The 20,350-nt window shown below is 39.8% G+C and overlaps 1 protein-coding gene across 2 annotated transcripts in view; it reads right to left on the bottom strand.

Annotated features, from left to right (window-relative positions):
- pak1 (p21 protein (Cdc42/Rac)-activated kinase 1) overlaps nucleotides 1–20,350 on the bottom strand; it is a 79,460-nt gene that overhangs the window by 26,474 nt on the left and 32,636 nt on the right. For both annotated transcript variants that reach the window (XM_036149540.1, XM_012853337.3), the window contains exon 3: nucleotides 2,049–2,268. In XM_036149540.1, coding sequence (XP_036005433.1) covers nucleotides 2,049–2,241 — 193 coding nt within the window. In that variant the 5' untranslated portion in view covers nucleotides 2,242–2,268. The remainder of the gene's footprint in view (nucleotides 1–2,048; nucleotides 2,269–20,350) is intronic.

Raw genomic sequence — 20,350 nt, 5'->3', positions numbered from 1 at the left:
AAATTTTTTAACAGATTTTTTTATTTTCAAGTTGTATTTTTTCAAATTTCTCTTTTTCAGATTGAGTTTTGCGTATTGCATTCTTTTCAAATTGTGTTTTGCAGATCACATTCTCCAAACTTCTTGCTCTTGAAGCACATTAACCAATAGAAATGTTGCTAACGTTCCTGCTGACCAATAGAAATGCGTCTTCGCTCCTCATTCCAGAGGAAAGCCCGCCCCCAGAAATGAAGAGAATGTGATTCTCAATTTGAAAAGAACGCAATTCGTAAAACTCAATCTGAAAAGGAGAAATTTGAAAAAAAAATAAAATAATAATAATTGAAGATATAAAATCTGTAAAAAAAATGTTTGGGAAAAACTACAATTTAAAAAAATTTAAGAGGAAAAAAATCTTTTTAAAATAAATGTTGGATAAAATACAATCTTAGAAAACAGCAAATTTACTCTCAAAACCTTTTTTCATTAAGAATTTGTTTTTGTTGTAAAAATAAAGCAATCATGAGAAGATTGAGCCCTGTGGCGGTCTTTTCAGGGTGTAACCAGTCTCTTGCCCAGTGACCGCTGCGACACGTGTAAAAACGTGTCAAAGCTATAAAAGGACCCTAAACAATTCCTTTAAAAGAATACATACACATTTTGTGATAAAATTTCAGCATAACTAAAATGAAAACAACCTGGACAGAAGCAAAATGTGGTCCTACAGCCTGAAATTAAAGCATTAACAGAAATTTAGATGAATGTGCGATCCTAGTGTTCAAACAGCTCGATGGGCCAGTTTTATTTCATGCTAGCTTCGGATATCTAAACCAGATAATTTAGGACTAGGGCACCTTTGTTCAAGCAGGCTCTTTGTGAACATACTGAAGAAACAAAGCGAGGGAACGGTGAGTTTAGCTAAGCTGCAGAGCGTCTGTGACGCAATGCGGCCAGACAGATGGACTCTGTGCTACACTGCTCTGATGCAAAGCAGAGATCTGTAAAAAGAAGGAAAAGACACTGCAGATGCTGCCTGTGGGTCTTCACTGTGTCTGATAATACAAACAGCAATGATAATTTAACAGAGAATGCAGATGGAGACTGGAATGACCTCAGAATTAAATCTGTAATATAGTTAAAGCAATCATGAGAAGATTCAGATTTCTGCAAATCTTTCTGCAATCTGAAAACACTGAACTCAATAAATCCAATCAAAATGCACTATAAAACCAGAATAACTTGACTACAAGCTGGTTTATGCTTGACGAGCGTGCACTCTGCAGTATAGAGCATTTGTGCTCCGTGCGGCTTTTCCTCTGCAGTAGCACTATTCTCCTTGACACTAGGGGGCAGCGTTGGGTTCCCACGCCAGGCGTACTACACGCCACTACATGTAGAAGTAGAAAACGCAGTTGTTTCCAACATTAAGGCCTTTTACTTTCTTCCAAGGGCAACAACAACTTCTGTTCAAGAATCGATCAGTGATTTTTTTTTGGCCTAATCGTAAAGATGTCTATATTTACGAACCTCCGCCAGAAGGAGCGCTTGCTTGTCCGCCATGTTTGTCCGCACAAGTCTGTCCACGTAGATAAGGGTTTTTCCTATGTGTGCGGAGTGGAAACTTTTGGCCTTGCAGTGGGCCGTTGCGACCAAAATGACGTAATATTGCTGCTCTAAGCATAAACCAGCCTTTAGTGGTAGAATGAGGACTTCCGTTATCCGGGGGAGCTCAAAGCAGAGCCACCGCTTCTCCACATCGAAAGGAGTTGGCTGAGGTGGTTTGGACATCTGACCATCAGTTCAGGTTTGATCAGTCTATATAATGTAGATTTCACACTTTTTTCAATTTACGGTTGTTAAAATGCCTCAAAAGCCCCGAAAAATGCCCCGTTTTGTTTTCAAGAAAGAAAAAGAAAAAAGTTTGAACTAATCTCAAATTGTGTTTTATACATAATCCCTGTTTAGTACACAACTAATCCAGTTCAGGTTTGACTGGTACTTGTATTTTAGACATTGCCCATAAAGACAAAACCAGAGAGAAACCGTTTAAATGAGTCGAGAGCACTCACTCTTATCGCTTCCTCCAGTCAGGATAAATCGAATGGAGCGGTCTTTCTTCTTCTTGTCTTCTGGGTTAGGTGGAAGTGGCTTGGAGCCATGGTTGAGGGGGGCGGGGTCCTTGTTGCAGGAACCGATCATGGTGCTGGTGTTCCTCATGGGAGGAGCTGGAGGCTTGTCCTCAACCTCCCCATTATCAGACATCTTCAGACAGGCTGCAGCTGGCCACTCCTGCACAGAAACAGGCCAATCACAGAAAAGATGCAATTAAGGGCAGCCAATCAAACACAAGCACCCGCAAACAGTTTAAATACTGATTTGTTAAAAATCTCCACCAATTATTAGGATAGATATCTATTTTTGGAGGCTTTTTAAGCTTTTTAAATTCATTACTCATTGCGTAGCCTTTAGTAAAAGTTTGTATAGACCAAGGGTGTCCAAAGTGGGGCCCAGGGGGCCACAAGTGGGGTTTGTGTGGCCCACAACTGTAATTCAAGACTTATTTGGCCGATCAGCAGGCATCATTCTTATTTTTAATGAGAGCGAAGTTATCACAGACAAACAAAAATGATTCTGCAATTGAAAATGTTAGGTACAACACAAAGTATTCATCTTTTGCGTTCTATTTAATTTCATAGCAAATAGGACCCCATCTATTCAGCATTTACTCAAAATAAGACTATGGTGGTGCACAAAAATGTGCCTTTAACTCGTTTACTGAAAATGAAAGTGACCAAAATCCTGTTTTTAATGGCGATAAACAGACAAAAAAAGTTGATTTTTAAGAAAAAAAATATTGATTGAGTTAGCAAAATAATTTGCAAACTGGATGACCAGTTTTTAATAAAGGCAAAAGTGCAAAACGCTTTTTTTAAGTTCCGGACCTACAATGATTTATGCATCCCTTTCCTACAGAAAATCTGACTTATTTGTTTAATAAATATATGGAATGATGAAATTTTGAGGAATGGGTTAAAAAAAATATACAATATTCGGGGTAATTAATTTTTTTATATAGGCTATGCAATACACATTTACAATAGGGATGCACCGATATGAACATTTAGATCATTATACGACATTAATATTGCTTTTGTGTCCGATAACCAATATTTATCAATGTACACACACATTTACCCTTCTGGCATGATCAAATTTTGCACAATTTTGTACCGACTGAACACTTATTGTATGCTAACTGAATTTTTTAATGTGGGTTATAGTCTAGATCTAAACGCTGCTTTTCATGTGTCTTCTCTCGACACCATGAAAAACGACGCCACTGCTGACATTGCATCTCTGCTTCATTTAAAAACTCTACAATCCTGGAAGAGATGAATTACTGTCACTGTCTCAAGGTAAAAAAACAAACCAAAAAAACCCTACATGACCAACCGATCCCCTCCAACACCTGAAACACACACAAAGGGCACCTGGATGGAAATAACCATCGATTGTTAATAATCAGCCCGGTTTTACTGATCGGATAATACCGATATTTCAGAAAATCATCTAACATCGGCCGATACCGATGTTAATGCATCTCTAATTTACAAGGAACAAAAAAAGAATAAATTGTTCCCTGGCATTTTTTATACATTTACATTTAAAATCTCTTAATTGACAGCAAAATGGAAGAAAAAGTCAAACTCCTTGTTTGATTAAAGCAGATTCTGATGAATTACAATTGATTGTTTTGTAGAGCACCATTATATGACAGTTCCTGTGAACTGATGTTATGTAAATACATTAAAACAAATTAAATGATCTAAACGCAGACATAATTTGGGAGATTTTTACCAGTGTTTTGGGTTTATTATCCATTTTCTCATGTATTACTCCTGGTTGTAGATTAACACAGTTAACTTTGTGCTTTTTTAAAAATCACTATGAAGCAGAAAATGTGTTTCAACACGTTTCTTTGGATCTGAGACGCCGGCGCTTCAGCTGAACACAGAGACCCTGAAAGGGCGACGGTAGGAGGAAAAGCCTCTAAAATAAAACCAAAAGAAATGAGCAGAGAGTTTCCATTTGCTCAGAGCGGTCAGGTTTGATCTACAAACACCAAGCTGACTGAATCTCGGTGTGTGTTTGCTCTGTTAACATGTGTGTGCTGACTCAGAGCTTAATGGGTCTTGGTGGAAAGATAACGCCACATTCATGCCCTTTGATGTGCAAGGGTAACCTGCAGTTTTGCACCACACAGCTGAGAGGAACAAATAAAGCCAATTTAATGACCGGTTCTGCCACACACACACACACACACACACACACACAATTACACAGTCAAACATGGAAACTACAGGCTAACCTGATCTGCTAATCGCTCCACTGAACACAGAGAGCCACGAGGAGGATCTATGTAGGTCAGAGCACATCCACTCAAATGGGCAAAAACATTAGCCTCGTGAGACCATCCTGATCTCGCGAGCTTTCAAGGTTTCACTCGCAGATCAGTCTGGATACTCTCCGTTAAAGAAAATTTGGAGCCGTTCACCAAACGAACGTCCAATCAGCGTTGGCTTTGAGGCGGGTTGAGGTGTGACGCAACGAGAAGATCGACAGTTCAGTCTAAAGAACATGGCGGCTTCAGCCGATGAAACTAGCGTTAGCGTGGCTATCGAGCAAGTTTTATCTGAATTACAGAGTATTTCTCTGCTGAGCTAACGAGCCTTTACCTGCAGCAGCAAGAGTAGCTTGGCTTGTGGTTGTGTTTTCGTCGTCGCTCGTAAGCGACGACGAATCTGATTGGTTCATTTGGCCCGTCTATCACCAACATAGGCCAATCAGCTAACCAGTATTTTCGCCCCTTCCCAAAATTACTTCAACGGAAGGTTTCCAGATGGATATGCGGAGCAAATCTATCTGGCAGAGCCAGGTTACAAAAACATGAGGAATTTATAGAAATATAAACAAAAAGGGAGTTTTTTTAATAACAAAGTTATTAACAGCGTTAAACGTCCTCTGTGTGTTTTCAGCAGTTATTAAAAACTCTGCACAGGAAGCTGCTTAATGTTTCTGTCCTTCCACCTTAACACACACACACACACACACACACACACACACACACACACACACACACACACACACACGAGTACAGGAGCTGCTCCTGATGCACCAAATCAATCATAGTCAACTAAATTATTCACTTTGACTGAAATAGAAAGTTCAATTAGAAGCTAAAAATCACACATTGAAGGACTAGATGAACTCAAGCCCTACGCTCGCATTCCTAACCGGCTCTTTACCGCTGCACCGAAGTGCTGCATTCAAGAAGTCTACAGTTACTAGATTGAAAGGGCGATATTTAATTTGATTAGTTAGCTTGAATACTGAACTCAAATCACACGTGAAATGTTGGGCCTGGAATGGATGCAGTGACGAGATTTGCTTAATTCATCAGCAAATTTGAACCAAAAACAGCTTCTGTAACCAGGAGGTTTAAAAAAAACGCCTTTAGCAACTTGTGCAGTTTGAAGAACGTTTTTAGAGAATAAATAATTATATGCACATTTAAAGCCTTCCTATCTTATTCAGGTCTCTGTTTTTATCGACAAATAACAATAACAGCAACTAAAACCAATTCCAGATAGATACATTGTTAGTGCTGTTAGCTTCTTCAAATTATTTAGTCAGGCAGCAACTTTAGCCGATAAACTTTTTTTCACTCTACAGTAGACATTAAAGGGGACGTATCACGCTTTTCAATTCTTCCTCCTCACATTTAAACCATTCAGTTATGGTCCATATAAAGTGGAACTGCGATGCTTTGGTCTGAATTTCTCGTTAATTACGTTCCCTCCTTTCCGCCTGTTCTGAGTTGCGTCAGAGAGCAACTCGTTTTGGTGCCGTCTCTTTAAATTTAAAGGAGCCGCTTCACACTGAAATGAAAAGATGAGAATTACTATAACTTTACCAAATTGTGTGTATCTGTGTCGTAACAGCATCCTTCAGTAAAGCAAGTCGAGATAACGTGATAGCATACGTGACTAACTGGCCTATGATCAAAATTAGCCGATTTTATCTTGATCCGTCAAATACTGGAATACCAAATTTTTCCTTCTTAAAATAATATATGCATCAAAGCTGAACATTTTTACTTTTTCAAGATGCAAATAGATCAATAAACAGCCCTGGGGTACTTTGCTTTGGGCTGAATAAAACATCTGTAAAGTTAAGGAAGCTTGAGTATAATCATGCAGTCCCTTTATTTTCCGTCGCGAAACCAGCAGCCCACCAAGGTTTGTTGCATTTGAATGGCTAATTAGAATAAAATGAACATAGATCAGTCTGTTTAAGTTATAATCCTTAGAAAATAAAAACACAGCGTAATTGTGTCGACCGGTAAAAGGTAGGTCAGTGCATCGTATCCTGCAGCCAGTTTTCAAACTCACAGACCCTCATGGGGAATAAACCAAAAGACTCCCTCTACAAGCTGAAAGCCATTGGGTTTTATGTAATTCAGTTTATGCATATAGCACCAAATCACAACAAATGAGACATTGAGACACTTCACAAAACAAACAGATCCAGTTTATATACAGATGTTTAGTCCAATCATGTAGACGGAGTCAAAGCCAGTTGACCCTGCTTATGAAACAATGCAGTTAAGTTCAGTTTATACCAATTAGTGATAAATTGGTATTTTAGTGATAAAATCTGAGACATCTCATCTCTATGAATTTCCTCATCAAATTACAGCATTTTCTAACTTTCTAATGTTGGCAGCATCAGAGTGAAGCCTTCTCACAGAGTTGTATTTTGTGCAGCTGTTGCACATTATGCATCTTAAATTTGACAGCCTAATGGGGAAGAAAATGCAAATTTTGTAATTATAGATTGATTTAAATGTTTTCTTCACAAAATAGATAAAAAATAAACGCCTGCTGACTAAAAGTGAGCTAAGCTTTTTTTTATATACTTTTCCTTTTATTGCCATTAAAGCTAATAGTTTTTTTTTAAATGTAACATATAGAAAAATCACAATCTCGTAGAGAAATACTCTAGATCTTACCTTATTCTAGCTGAGAGCTCAGATATGACCACCAAATGAATAGCAAACATCAAGAAAAGGAGAAGTTGTTCAGCACGGCAACTCTTCCAGGAGAGACTGGAACTGTGAAGCCATGTGGACCTTTAACCGGTCCTGCCTCCCACAGACGATGACATCATCGTGATGTCAGGAGGAGGGAAGCAGTGAAAGTTGAGACAGAAACGCAGCTAAGCCTCCCAGCACTGATCGGGTCTTTTTATCCGGCACAACAAACACACACCAGGACCGTCACCCACACATGAAGTGCAGTAACCAGTTGGAGAGGGTCTGTGTGTGTTTGCAGTCATCTCACACACACACGGTCATTGTTTAGGAGGAAGTGACGGCGTCTTTGTTGTCTGCTTTAAAACACACACACACCCCAGACGTCTCGTTTTTCCCAAACACCGCCGTCAGTTTCAGCAGAACTCTGTTTCCAAACAAACCCACACGCCGTCTGCTCCATGACCCAAACAAACTCACACAAGGTTACGTGTGTTGATCCGCCAAGGAAGCTTTCCTAGCCTGCAGCAAACGGCCACGATAATTACCTCCGATTTATTACTGAGAAAGGTCTTACAGCCTGAACCTGCCCCCCCGTTCCACTTTAACTTGGGTTGTTAAACTATGAATGTTTAACTTTCTGGTCAAATGACTGCCGTCTATCAAGAATCCCAGCCATCATTGGTACTGATGGGGAAAAAGGAAACAGGGTGGATAAAATAAGCTGATTTCAATGATACTCCAATACTTCAAAGGCAAAGGTACTTAAATCCTTAGTCAGTGTACGACTGAAAGACTTTTTAACTTCAAATAGTGTATTAACTAATCTCCAGTCTGGGTTTACAGCATTGTACAGCACTACCACTGCAACTTTAAAACTATGAAATTATCTAATTGGTTCTATAGATAAAAAGCAACACTGTGCAGCGTTTTTCATTGACTTGTTTAAAGCCTTTAATACAGTCGATCATGAAATCATGTTAAAAAGGCTCTGTATGGTTATGTGTGTAGATTATGTTAACGTTTTAATAAGTGTCAGGGACCTGTGCTCTGGTGCATGGGCGAGTCCTTTCAGCTGCTCCCTAATTCAGGCTTAGAAGCATAAACCGAACATATCACACATCACGCATCATATCTATATTCTCTTTTATGTGTTATAGACCTTATCAGACATCTGATGGAACCTATACCAAGGTTTAAAAACCGTCCCGTCTCAAAGCCGCTAAGATTTTCCATCATGCTACTCCTACAAGTTAAAGTCCTCCTAATGAGATGCCAGATGTAAAAGGAGAACCAAGGCAGTGGACTAAATAAACAAGGTGCACTAAAACTCTGGAAAATGAGAGACTCCTCACTTAGCACTGGTCTCACTGACACAGCGTAATCCCAGTGTTGCTTGTTTGATGGGTCTGTGAGTGATGAGAAGATACCACACTGTCAGAAACCTTAGATGAAATCCTCAGAGCAGAAGCCCTTGCAGAGATGATTACAGTGCCGCTCTGTGAGTCACAAATCGTCTGAGCTGTCAGACCTGACCCATTCATTACTCCAAGCAGACCTCGTTTTCTGTTATAGAGGTGTCCCATGCGGTGCAATCTTTTACGACTAAACTATATCCCTCTTCAGATGGCTAGATCTGGAGTCTGAATCAAAACTATCAGATCTGCAATGAAAGCTGAAATTGGAAAAAAAAAACAGAAACTAACCAGATTGGTGCATTTTCAGATCCGCTTTAGTTTTCGCTACAAGCTATTCTTAAAGTTTTGACAAGTATTAGCTTAATTTGAGATAAATGAATCGGTTTTCAGGTCACTAAACAGCAATTGCTGCATAGGGGTGCTAAGTGCAGTCAGCTCTTCTCAAAAACTCACCTATGAAAATTGACAGCTCTGAATGGGTCAAGTGACCTAGAACGTCGCTTTATGGCAGTTTGGTCTCCCCTTAAAGGTGCACAGCCACGTTATTTGACTTTTTTTATTTATACGTCAGCAGCTCACTCTGGTTACATACAAAGTTTTTATAAAGGATTATCAGGTCCTGCTAGTGTATTAGTTGTCATTTTTGTGTTTTATGCTTTGTTTTTGCTCGATTTGTTAATAAATAAAGCCTTTCATGTTTATTACAATTTTAACTATGTACTGTGCAGCAGGGGATAAACAAGGAAGCGGCTAATGGCTATTAGCATCTCCCAGCGAAGAAAGGTCCCAGAACCAGTGAAAAAAAAGCGCAAAAAAATATGATACCAAGAGGGAAAAGCCTGGAATGTCTCTGGGAATCCAGTCTGAACGTTGGTGTTCACTGAAGCAGACGCTAAACCTGCCGAGGCTCAGATGTGACGCAGAGTTGACTGACGTGAGTAAATGTTCTGATACGAGGCTCTTAGAGTTGCTGTAGATCAGTTTATTTAATTAATAATGGTTGGTCTTCGATCACGCCAAACTTTACTGTGAGGCATTGCAGAGGGTCAGGCTCGGTCCGGCATTATTTAATACTGTTTTGTTAATTATGTAAACCAACATTATATAGATGGATAGTTTTGCGGTACTGTCACTAGATGGCGGCACTTCTCTTTATATCTGGTCATCAGGCCCAGTGCTGAGGCTAATGTTATCCACAAAAAGGACCATAAAACATTATCAAGATGGACGCCCGGTGTATATCATCATGATTAAACAGTTTTTGGTCTTTTTTATGAGCATATAATGTGGCTATATACCTTTAAACATGAGAGCTAACCCTACATGCTTCTACTTTTGTCAACCTCAAGTCAAAGTTTGTCATGGTCACGGTTATTACAAAATACCGTAAATACAGTTCACAAACCTGCATGTCATCTCTTCTCCTTTGTTCCTGCAGCCTTTCATAATCGATTGAGCTTGTTTATTGCCCCATCCTTCTCTTCCACGGCTGCTGGAGCTCCCTCTCCCTCTCCCTCTCCCCCTGGCTCTGCCTCTCCCTCTCCCTGTTTCAAGTGGAGACTGAGGATAATCTATAGCGTTGAATGTGGCCTTGTCTTTACAAGTAACTTAATGATTTCTCAACCTGCTGCTTGAAAGCGGTCTGCTATCAGATTCCAAAACATGCAGGGAGACCGTTTACTTTTCCAACACTAAACCTGAAGGTTATAGATCTAGTGTCCCCTAGAGACTAAAAGTGATTGAAAACCACAAACTGCTACTTTGCAATGAGGTAAGAAAATAAGAAATCTTGAGAAAGTTGATCAGCTCCCTCACCCTCAGCTGATCCTATAGAGTCACAGTAAAATGCAAATACAGCCCCAGAATCTAACACCACACCATTAAAACGAGGCGACTGTTGCTCAGTGGCTGCAGGAGTCATCTTGCAATCGGAAAGCTGTGGTTCAACTCCAGCTTCGAGTTCAGCTGTCACGTGTTGAGCAAGGCACTTATGCCCAGTTGTCTACCGATCTGCATATATATCAGTGCGTGAATGTGTGAGTGTTTGCAAGTGGAAATGGGTCAGTGAGGCTCTATTGTGGAGCGCTTTGATTGGTCAGCAGGACCAAGTACTGTATAAATCTTGTCTATTGACCAAATATTTTTATCCAAGCTTACAGGTTCTAACGTTATCTAAATCTAGCCCCTACTGTACAAGAACAATGATTCTACAGTGTTGTTATTTATAACAAAAGGTGAACCCAAAATAGAAAAGTACACATCTGTCTGAAGCAACCAGGTGCTGTAAATGAAATAGCTCATCGTTATTGGAGCCACCACCTCTATAAAAATAGGAATGGTGTTGGTTTGCTGTTTTGGAGCATAGAGTTCTTTAACACAATGCCAGGATGGAAAAACATCAGCAATGAACTCTGAGAAGGGTTTTAAGACCTTTTCCAAATGTTTATATTTCTAAAATCTGGCTTAGATGCAGTGCAGATCTGTCTGGAGCAACTTTTAAATGCTTGAAATGCCAAGAAATCCTAAAATAATGTTTCTTTTTTCAAATGTTCCTAAAAAAGGGTAAAAAACAAAGCAACTGGACTTGTTTTCTGTAGTTGAAGACGTTTCACTTCCTCTCCAGGAAGCTTTCTCAATTCAAAAAGTCTGGAGTAATGATGAGTAACAAGCTTTATACTGCTGCCAAACAAAGGCCTTGCAATGGCTTAGATAACATGCAAATTCAACAGAAACAGGTCCACCCCTTAGTAATGGGCGGTCGTTAAGACATTAAGCCAGCAGATTGGACCGCAACTGGTCCACTCCTCTGTAACGAGGAGTCGTTAGGGTCGTTATTGGCCTGGCTTAAAGGAACGATGTTTTGATCACCTGAATGAGGGTGAGAGTTAAGGTGATGATTGGCTGGAATTAATCCTATAGCTGTGTTGTAAGTTTTTGAGAGTTGAAACCTAAGGCCTCCTCCTCTGTTCAAAGTTGTTTTTTCTCTCTTAACGTAGATGGCTTCCTTCACACCCCTTTCAAACCATCTGTCTTCTTTGTCCAAAAGGAAGCGAAACGTCTTCAACCACAGAAAACAAGTCCAGTTGCTTTGTTTTTTACCCTTTTGTTTGGAATGACCATGACCTGGATGACTGAGAATCTTCACCAGCATTTTTTCAAATGTATTTTCCCTTAGAGAACACACCTTTAACCAAACAGTTATTCACCATTTACACCTGCCTAGCTTTCTTTAACATCATCTTAATCACGTGATCCCCATATTAAAAGGTGAAGCTCGGTTTATTTTACAGAAACAAGTCGTGTTTCTCCCTCAGAGCTCGGAGGCTTCTGATAACAGCCACCTGCTCTTCATTATGCCCATACTGCCTACAGCCCTCGACTCCGCTGTACCACTGAGCTCTGGATGTATCCCTGGCTGTAGCCACCTCACCCATCACCGTGGGTGAGCCGAAATGAAGTGAAATGAAGCGAGAAGGAAAGCTCTGAGTTTTCCTGCTCCCTCTGCTCTGAACGCCCTCCAATCTGAACTGAAACTGTCAGAAGTGGTTTTACTGAAAGCCTTCTGCTCCATCTTGAGAAACTGACAACCGAAGTTTCAAATCTTAAAATTATTGCGGCTTTAAAAACTTTATATTGTTACTATAACAATATATCCTGTGTTGCATTTGAAATTGCTTACTGACAATTAGAACTAGACTGAACTATATGACGCGTTGTTGGAAAGAATTAACAACTCTTCGACTCTCAGGTGTTTCACCGGGGACACTTAATGTTGTCGCACACCATGCCTCCATTTTTATTAGAACCGATAGAGGAAGATGGGGGTTAATGAGATGAAAACCTGAGATAAAGTAACTAAATTTGGCTCTCTAATCAAACAGAAAACAAGCAAAATATGCTGAACCAAGTTAGGGTGACGTCAACTATCTCTTTACAGACGGAACAATTTCTCCTTCTTGAAACTGTTTTACCTGTGGACACAATAAATTATGCTGAATGTCTGAGAGTTAATCAAATCCTGTTTTAATGAAGCTCACATATGATTAATCAAATCATGTCGGATTCATCAGATCTGCCTTATGGTGCGCCCCAAGGATCTGTTCTAGGCCCAATTTTGTTCCTATTGTATATAATTCCTTTAGGTCAGATAATACGCCGATTTAGCCACGGCTCGTATCATTTCTATGCTGATGACTTACAGTTATGCTGTTCGTTTAAACCTTCAGAGTTTTTTAATTTGCTTGGTTGAGATTAAAAATTGGTTAAATATAAGCTGTTTACAGCTGAACTCCAACAAAACAGACATTGATCATCACACCTGAAATTATTAAACACATTAGCTTCCTGGGATTCTCCATTCAGCCTAACCTAAGAAATCTGGGTGTGATTTTTGATAGTTCCACGTCTCTTGATCATCATCATTCCAAGCAATTGTCTCGAAAATGTTTTTATCATTTTAGGAATACTGCTAAACTCAAAACCAGGGTGTCTAGATGTGATCTTGAAGTTATTTTACATGCTGTAGGGATCCCTACAGCACTGTAGGGATCACTTGCAATTAATCCACATTTTCTCTAATATTCGGTTTCTCTTTTGCACTTCCAGCACTCCGTTAGCTTTACAATCTTGGACACAACCTCCTCTGTCAGGTATGAGTATCTGTCCAACAGGCTGAATATTACATGAGGATGCAACGTGGGAACACTTTGAATATATTAGCTGAAGATTACTGCAATCCAAACAATCTTTTAAGATATTAGTGATCACAATGATGCTGTTGTAAGGATATGTTTGTGGTATACCATGAAACCCTGTTTTATAACTATAACATTTGAGAGCTGCAGCCCTTTTTCTTCTCTTCAAAATAAAAATGGCCACACGAACGGGGTTCGCAACATTGAATTTGAATGAACATTATTGTTTGGACAGATGAGAGCAAACTAGACATGTCTGACCCTAAGACAACACCAAGAAAACCGAAGCATGGTGTATTTTACCCGACCAGAGGGAGGTGGGTGGTGATACATTTTTTGAGCGGCGCACTAGAGATCAGGGATTACAACATGACGATAAACCTGATAAATATGATCCAGGTACCTTTATCTACGTTGTTTCTCCAGCAAAACCCTGCAGAAATTATCATTTTGTGAATAAATAACAATTTTCTTCCGCTGCATCATTCCCAAAAGCGCTGATTGGCCACAGAGGCAAAGAGCTGCGATGAGAATCTATCAATATCCAATCAGAAACCAGTGTGAAGGCACATGGACGGCAGACGCTGTAGAGCAGGGATGGGCAACTTCCATGATAAAGAGGGCCACATTTTTTTCAGCACGACCATTGGAGGGTCACATGACCACGCACTTCAAATAATTGGATATAAAAGACGCTACAAATTATTCTCAATAAGAACAAATTTTAGATGAATTTATATCTGTATGTTTACTGCACCAACATATAACTATTTTCTGCATATAAATGCATTTTAATATGTCCTTAACCAAAAGACAAACCGTTTGCTTTAAAAAAAAAAATTGCAAAAAAGGAATTTAAACTTCATATCAATGCATTCAGGAGCATGGGTCATTTAAAATTTACAAGGAAAGAGGCATAAAACGGCACAGAACTTAACTCAAACAATAATGTGTCTATCCAGAAACTGTGTGGGCTTTCTTACAATACTGAATGCTATATAATTGTATTTCTGTTACTTTTTGATTATGCACATCTGTTAGGTTTTTATTCTGAAAAATCTAATGTCCCATGCTCCTGAATGCACCATAGTTTTCTTACGCTCACGAATGCATCACACTGGTCTGTGAACGCAGTGCTGCACGTTTGATCTTCTGCTTAAGACAAAGCTTTGCAGTTTCAAAACTCACGTCGGCTCTCACGGTTTATGTTGTGTGTGAATGAATTGTGTTTTTTTTTTTTTTTTTTATCATTATTAAATTATTATTGATCTATTCGCGGGCCGCACTGAGTGATGACGAGGGCCGTGTGCGGCCCCCGGGCCGCCAGTTGCCCATCCCTGCTGTAGAGCATACATACACCTGGAAACGTATGTAATCAGGCCTACACAAGAAAATAAGAAAAATACAGCATTTCGGAGTAAAATCCGGGGGACGTTGGTCCAACAGCTGACGCTTGGCCCAAAATGGGTTATGCAAGCAATAAAGCAACGATGGACAGTGAGAAGAAAACATCCCCACATCAGAATGAGAGAGGGTCTTGTTATTTTTGCTGCATTTCTGTGTATAACAGTCTGAAATCTGCTGCGCGTTTTAGGATCTGATTAAACATGTCAGGGCTGCTTGGAGAAACAGACCAAGCCTTCAAAACTCATACGTTAAATTAATTAATATATTTAATCAAATTATTTTAACGTCTGACACTGCACAGTCTCTCTAAGATGTACAGGCCTCCATGCAGAGGCGTTCATTACGCTCTCAGGCACGTCTAAAGAGACAGCCGCTGTAATGTGTCAGCACTTCCTGGGGATGCCATATCAGCATCTGCAGCCACATTTACTGGAACAAACAATCCCATTTAACAACGTTTTACTGCGGAAGTCTTACTAAGTCATACCGTAAAATGTTTGCATAACTTCCACCAAACAGGTCTAAACTGCAGCAGTCAGAGACGGACAGATAGGTAATTCCCTTCAGCTGCACTGAGGACACAGCGCTGCTCAAATTAGCCCTGTTTGCTTTAACAAAATTAGCTGTACAGATATTTTATTTATTTCCTAGCAGCTGGGTTAAATTAAAAAGACAAACGCTTTAATTAAAAGGCTTTTACCCACGTTTAACTTTTTGCTCTCCATCTATTAAAATGCTTCGTGTTTCACTCCATCAATAATCCGATTGACATACAAAAGAAGTATTTATACCCCTAATCCCCTTTTTGTTATTTATATATATATATATATATATATATATATATATATATATATATATATATATATATATATATATATATATATATATATATATATATATATGCCATCCAGGACCACCAAACACTGCACGTCACCCTGAAAGCATCCCAACCCACAGTGAAACATGGTAGTGGCAGCATCATGCTGTGGGCATGCTTTTATTCAGCAGGGACAGCTGGTAAAAACATTGACGGGAAGACGGATGCTGCAAACACACAGCTAGAGCTACAGCGGTTTAGACCAAAGCATGTCCATGTATCAGATCGGCCTAGTCAAAGTCCAGCCCTAAAGTCAGATTTAAGGCAAGACTGAAATAAAAAATAAAAACGATGATCGCCCTCATCTAACTGACCTTGAGATATGAATGGGAACAAGTTCTGTTGCTTGGTTGTGCAAAAAAAGACGAGATGCTTGGTTTTAATGCGTTTATTCAAATGCAGACTAAATGGAAAACCACACCAGGGAGTTTTATTTGTTTCAAAAAAACATTTATTTGTTTCCATGCACTAGATTTTATTGGTCCATCATTAAAAAAAAATAAAAAATAAAAATAAAAATCAGGTTTATGGTTGTAAAGCAACTAAATGTGCAAAAGCTCAAAGGTAAAGTGAATGACGTCAGTTTTGGACCAAACTGGACCTCTTTGATGACAAAGACTGTTATTGCTGACTCTGCATCTATGAGAGAACCGGGACATTGGTTCAGACGCACCTAAATTTAGAGAGTATCCTATCTTTAATTATCTGCACGGTTTTAGCTCAGTTCAGATGCGGCAACAACAAATGGCCGGTTTGACGTTTATTTTTAGCTAATGGCTGACACGCTTGCATTTAAAGGATAAACACCTTACATCTGAACACCAGAAGTTTAGAAAGGGCTTTAAAGCGGCGCTCTGAGAGCCAGCAGGGGATCTGGTTTCCCCCGTTGCCTCTCCAGGCGCGGGGATCCAGCAGAGCCCCGAGCTGCTGCTGACAGATTCTGTTTGTCAGGAACACAAATAACAGCAGATGAGGACAAATGGAGGTTTTACTGCAGCTTCCCGAACAGATAAAGCAACAGAAATAGAAACAAAGAAAGCAGGCGACTGAACCGTCTCACTGCATCTCGTTTCCTCCAATGACTGAAGCCCTGATGACAGCTCTGCATGTAGGACAGAGATGAGAAATCAACTTCTGTCTCGTTTGGCTCCAACGTCGCGGTAAAGACTCAAACCCGAGGGCGCAGACTTCAAACGCACATTTTACCATAATTTACAGAGCAGGCATAAGTGCATACAAGCTCACAACATCAGTTATTCTCCTTTCAACGATGTTGGTACAGTTCCTCTGTAATTAAGTCAGCAGTTTATCATCTTATCCAAACAATGTTTTTTTTTTTTTTGTAATTGCAATGAAAGGTTTGCATTTAGCTAAAAATTTTGCACAGGCAAAGGCTTGAGAGGATTAAACACATGAACCTGACACAGGGCAGCAGTGCATGGCAGGTTCATTTAGCAGCAATCACCTTCAGTCACCCATCGCCGTCTTTCTGCTGCAGAAACTCATCTGGGCTCATAAAATAAATTAATCCACGGTCTCAACACGATTCCAGACAACCCGTAGCGGATAAAACTTTGTGAGCTGCTAAAGAGTTTCAACAGATCCCCACGAGTGGTGCGTCCATCCAGCCGACACACGCAGCCCGTTAATTAGTTAACGACCACATCAGAAAAGCTGTTTAGTCATGTGGCAAAAGTGTGCGTGAGTGTTCGTGTGGGAGGGAGACAGATGGAGATTTAGAAGAGGAGGATGTGGCCACACATCAGGTAAAGGATACACAAGAAAGAAAGCAAGAAAGAGAGCAAGAAAATAAGCAAAAAAGAAAACAAGAAAGAAAGCAAAAAAAGGAATAAAAAAGCAAGAAATGAAAGCAAGAAAGGAAGCATGAAAGGAAGCAAAAAAGAAAGCATGAAAGGAAGCAAAAAAGCAAGAAAGGAAGCAAAAAAGAAAGCAAAAAAGAAAGCAAGAAAGGAATAAAAACAGCAAGAAAGGAAAGGAAGAAATTAAGCAAAAATGAAAGCAAAAAGGAAGCAAAAAAAGCAAGAAAGGAAGCAAAAAAGAAGGAAGCAAAAAAGAAAGCAAAAAAGAAAGCATGAAAGAAATAAAAACAGCAAGAACGGAAAGGAAGAAATGAAGCAAAAAAGAGAGCAAGAAAGGAAGCAAAAAAACAAGAAAGGAAGCAAAAAAGAAAGCAGGAGAGGAATAAAAAAACAAGAAAGGAAGCAAAAAAGAAAGCAAGAAAGGAATAAAAACAGCAAGAAAGGAAAGGAAGAAATTAAGCAAAAAAAAAAACAAGAAAGGAGACAAAAAAGAAACCAGGAAAGGAATAAAAAAACAAGAAACGAAGCAAAACAGAAAACAAGAAAGGAAGCAAAAAAGAAATCAAGAAAGGAAGCAAAAAAAAAACAAGAAAGGAAGCAAAAAAGAAAGCAAGGAAAAAAAGAAAGCAAGAAAGGACTAAAAACAGCAAGAAAGGAAAGGAAGAAATGAAGCAAAAATGAAAGCAAAAAGGAAGCAAAAAAGAAAGCAAGAAAGACAGCAGAAAGGAAAGTAAGGAAGATGCTGGTGAAGATTCTCAGTCATCCAGGTCAACAAGCAAGGAAGAAAACAAGGAAGAAAGGAAAAAAATTGGGAAATTTAAGGAGAGCAAGATTTAACGAGATTGAGTGTGACGGTAAAGGTGAGAGAGAAACTAGATTAAAACAGAATTAAAGGAGAGGCAGCTAGTTGAAATAAAGTCAGAGGAAGAAGAGAGCGAGGAAAGAGAGAGTGCGTGACTGAGGAACAGACTGTGTGATGGTGGGGGGGGGGGGGGGGGGGGGGGGGGGGGGCATGTCCATAAAAACACACAGATCTTTGTTCCCACAACACGACAAAAGAGCCCACACACCTCCACAGCTCAGGAAAAGACAGCGAAATGTGTTATAGCTGGCCGGATCGCTCTAATTTTAACCAGTCAGTCGTGTTGTGAGATTAGAAACATGCTGATTACTTCTGTTTTTATTTCCTATTTTTGTTACACTACACAAAGTTTGACATCGTTATCATTTTGCTCTGCCTTTTTAGATAAAATATGTTAAAGTATACTTTCTGTTTCAAGAGCAGTTCTATTACTACAGAAGTCTACAATAGAGAACACCACATCTTTCAGGAAAAGAACCTGGATGCGGTCAATTCTCATTAACAGACATATCTGGATAAGCCAAGCAAATATTTCGGTTTTACACATCCACATTCTCGCCTAAAATCAATCAGTTCATTTTGTATCAAAGAAAGTGTAACTTAGAAAACTTCACTAACTTTTGTTTCTTCTTCTTTCGGCTGTAGTTGCGGTCATGTGATAGAAGAACTGACACTATACTGCCCCCTGCTGCAGCCTTAAGGAACTGCGTGTGATTTAAACTGTCTACCACTGAAAGTGAAATATTGAGACAGCAGCAATGTTTATATACTTTTAAATTATGCATCGACGCCTGGATTTTTCATTAATTGCAATTTTTCATTATTGACATTGTCGATGATGTCGACTAATCGTTGCAGACCTATGAAATTGTAAAAGTAAGACATTTTGGATCATCTCGCGACGCCCACTTTGGGAACCCCTGACCTAGATCAAACGTCAAGCAGCGGCGAACCCCCCCCGGAGGTTCTGCCCTACAGAAATTTCTCCAAAAGCTCATCTCTTACCCATCCAGAAGGCTTCAAAAGAGCCCAGAGCGTCTAAAGCACTACAGGCCTCATTCTTTTCAATTCACAACAGTGTTAACGATTCAGCACTCAGAAAACAACAGGGCAAAAATGGCTTCCCTGGGGGATCTCCATGGCGATAATCACTGCATAAAAAAAAAAAAAAAAAATACAGCAACGATAAATGGGACATTAGCCCCATTTACACTGCCCTTGTTAAACCGAGATAAGACGGCCGTTTACACACAAGACTTATCTCGGTTCCTTGGTTGCTCCTCGCCTCCTAGTGGTGATCTGCGGTACTGCTGCTCTCTGGGATTGAAGGCGGGACCGAGCAAAACAAAACGGCGGCGCCCGTAACATTCGGGATGTTATGGTTAGACAGAGTCGGCTTTTGGGAAGTGGATAAGACAAACAAACGTCTAATAAGGATTTACAGACGCAGGAAACAACGACAGACACTGAGGTTCATCACACTGCTAAGCAGAATAATCTCTGGAAACCGTGTGGCACGGTAAGGAAGCTAGTATTATTATGAATGTCTGAAATTTGTCTGAATGGAGTGTGAATCGGGACGTGCAGCCAGACACGGCGGAAAACCCGCAGACAGCTGACTGTAAGGGGATGACGCGGTCTGCTCATGTGCTCTTTATCAGATAACCGGGATTAAAAAAAAACAGTCTGAGACCTACCAGGGAACTGGTCTACAGTTAGCACGGTCCGGTTCAGTCTGCTGACCGTTTACACACAAGAGTTATCTCGGTTACCGAGCTCGGACTGGTCTCGGCTCGGTTAAAGTAAGATGGGGCAGAATGGGGGTAAAAACAGCCGATGAACTTCTTTAACCCAGAGGGGCTTAACGAGCAATAAAAAAAAAAAATCTAACATTCCCCTGAAAATAGTGGGGTGGTGGTGATGGGTTGACGCTGCGTGGAAAAGCAAATTCCAATGAAACATCTCCAGTAAACCTACTGATTGCGATCACTTTAAAGGATTATAGGAAGATCTGGCTTCTTGGAAACACAATATAGAGAAATTAAGGACGAAACAAGAGTGCCGTATGTAGAGTAAAATAAACAACCAAATATTTCACTCTAATGCTCATAATTTTAAAGACCTACACAAAATATGGAGTCAAAGACGTCAAAATACTTCAATTAATCCGACCTAAATCAATGAAAGTTGTGCTAAATCA

Source organism: Fundulus heteroclitus, chromosome 18 (genome assembly GCF_011125445.2).
Source record: "Fundulus heteroclitus isolate FHET01 chromosome 18, MU-UCD_Fhet_4.1, whole genome shotgun sequence".
In the NCBI taxonomy this organism is placed as follows: Eukaryota; Metazoa; Chordata; class Actinopteri; order Cyprinodontiformes; family Fundulidae; genus Fundulus; species Fundulus heteroclitus.
This window is presented reverse-complemented; position numbering and strand designations above follow the sequence as displayed.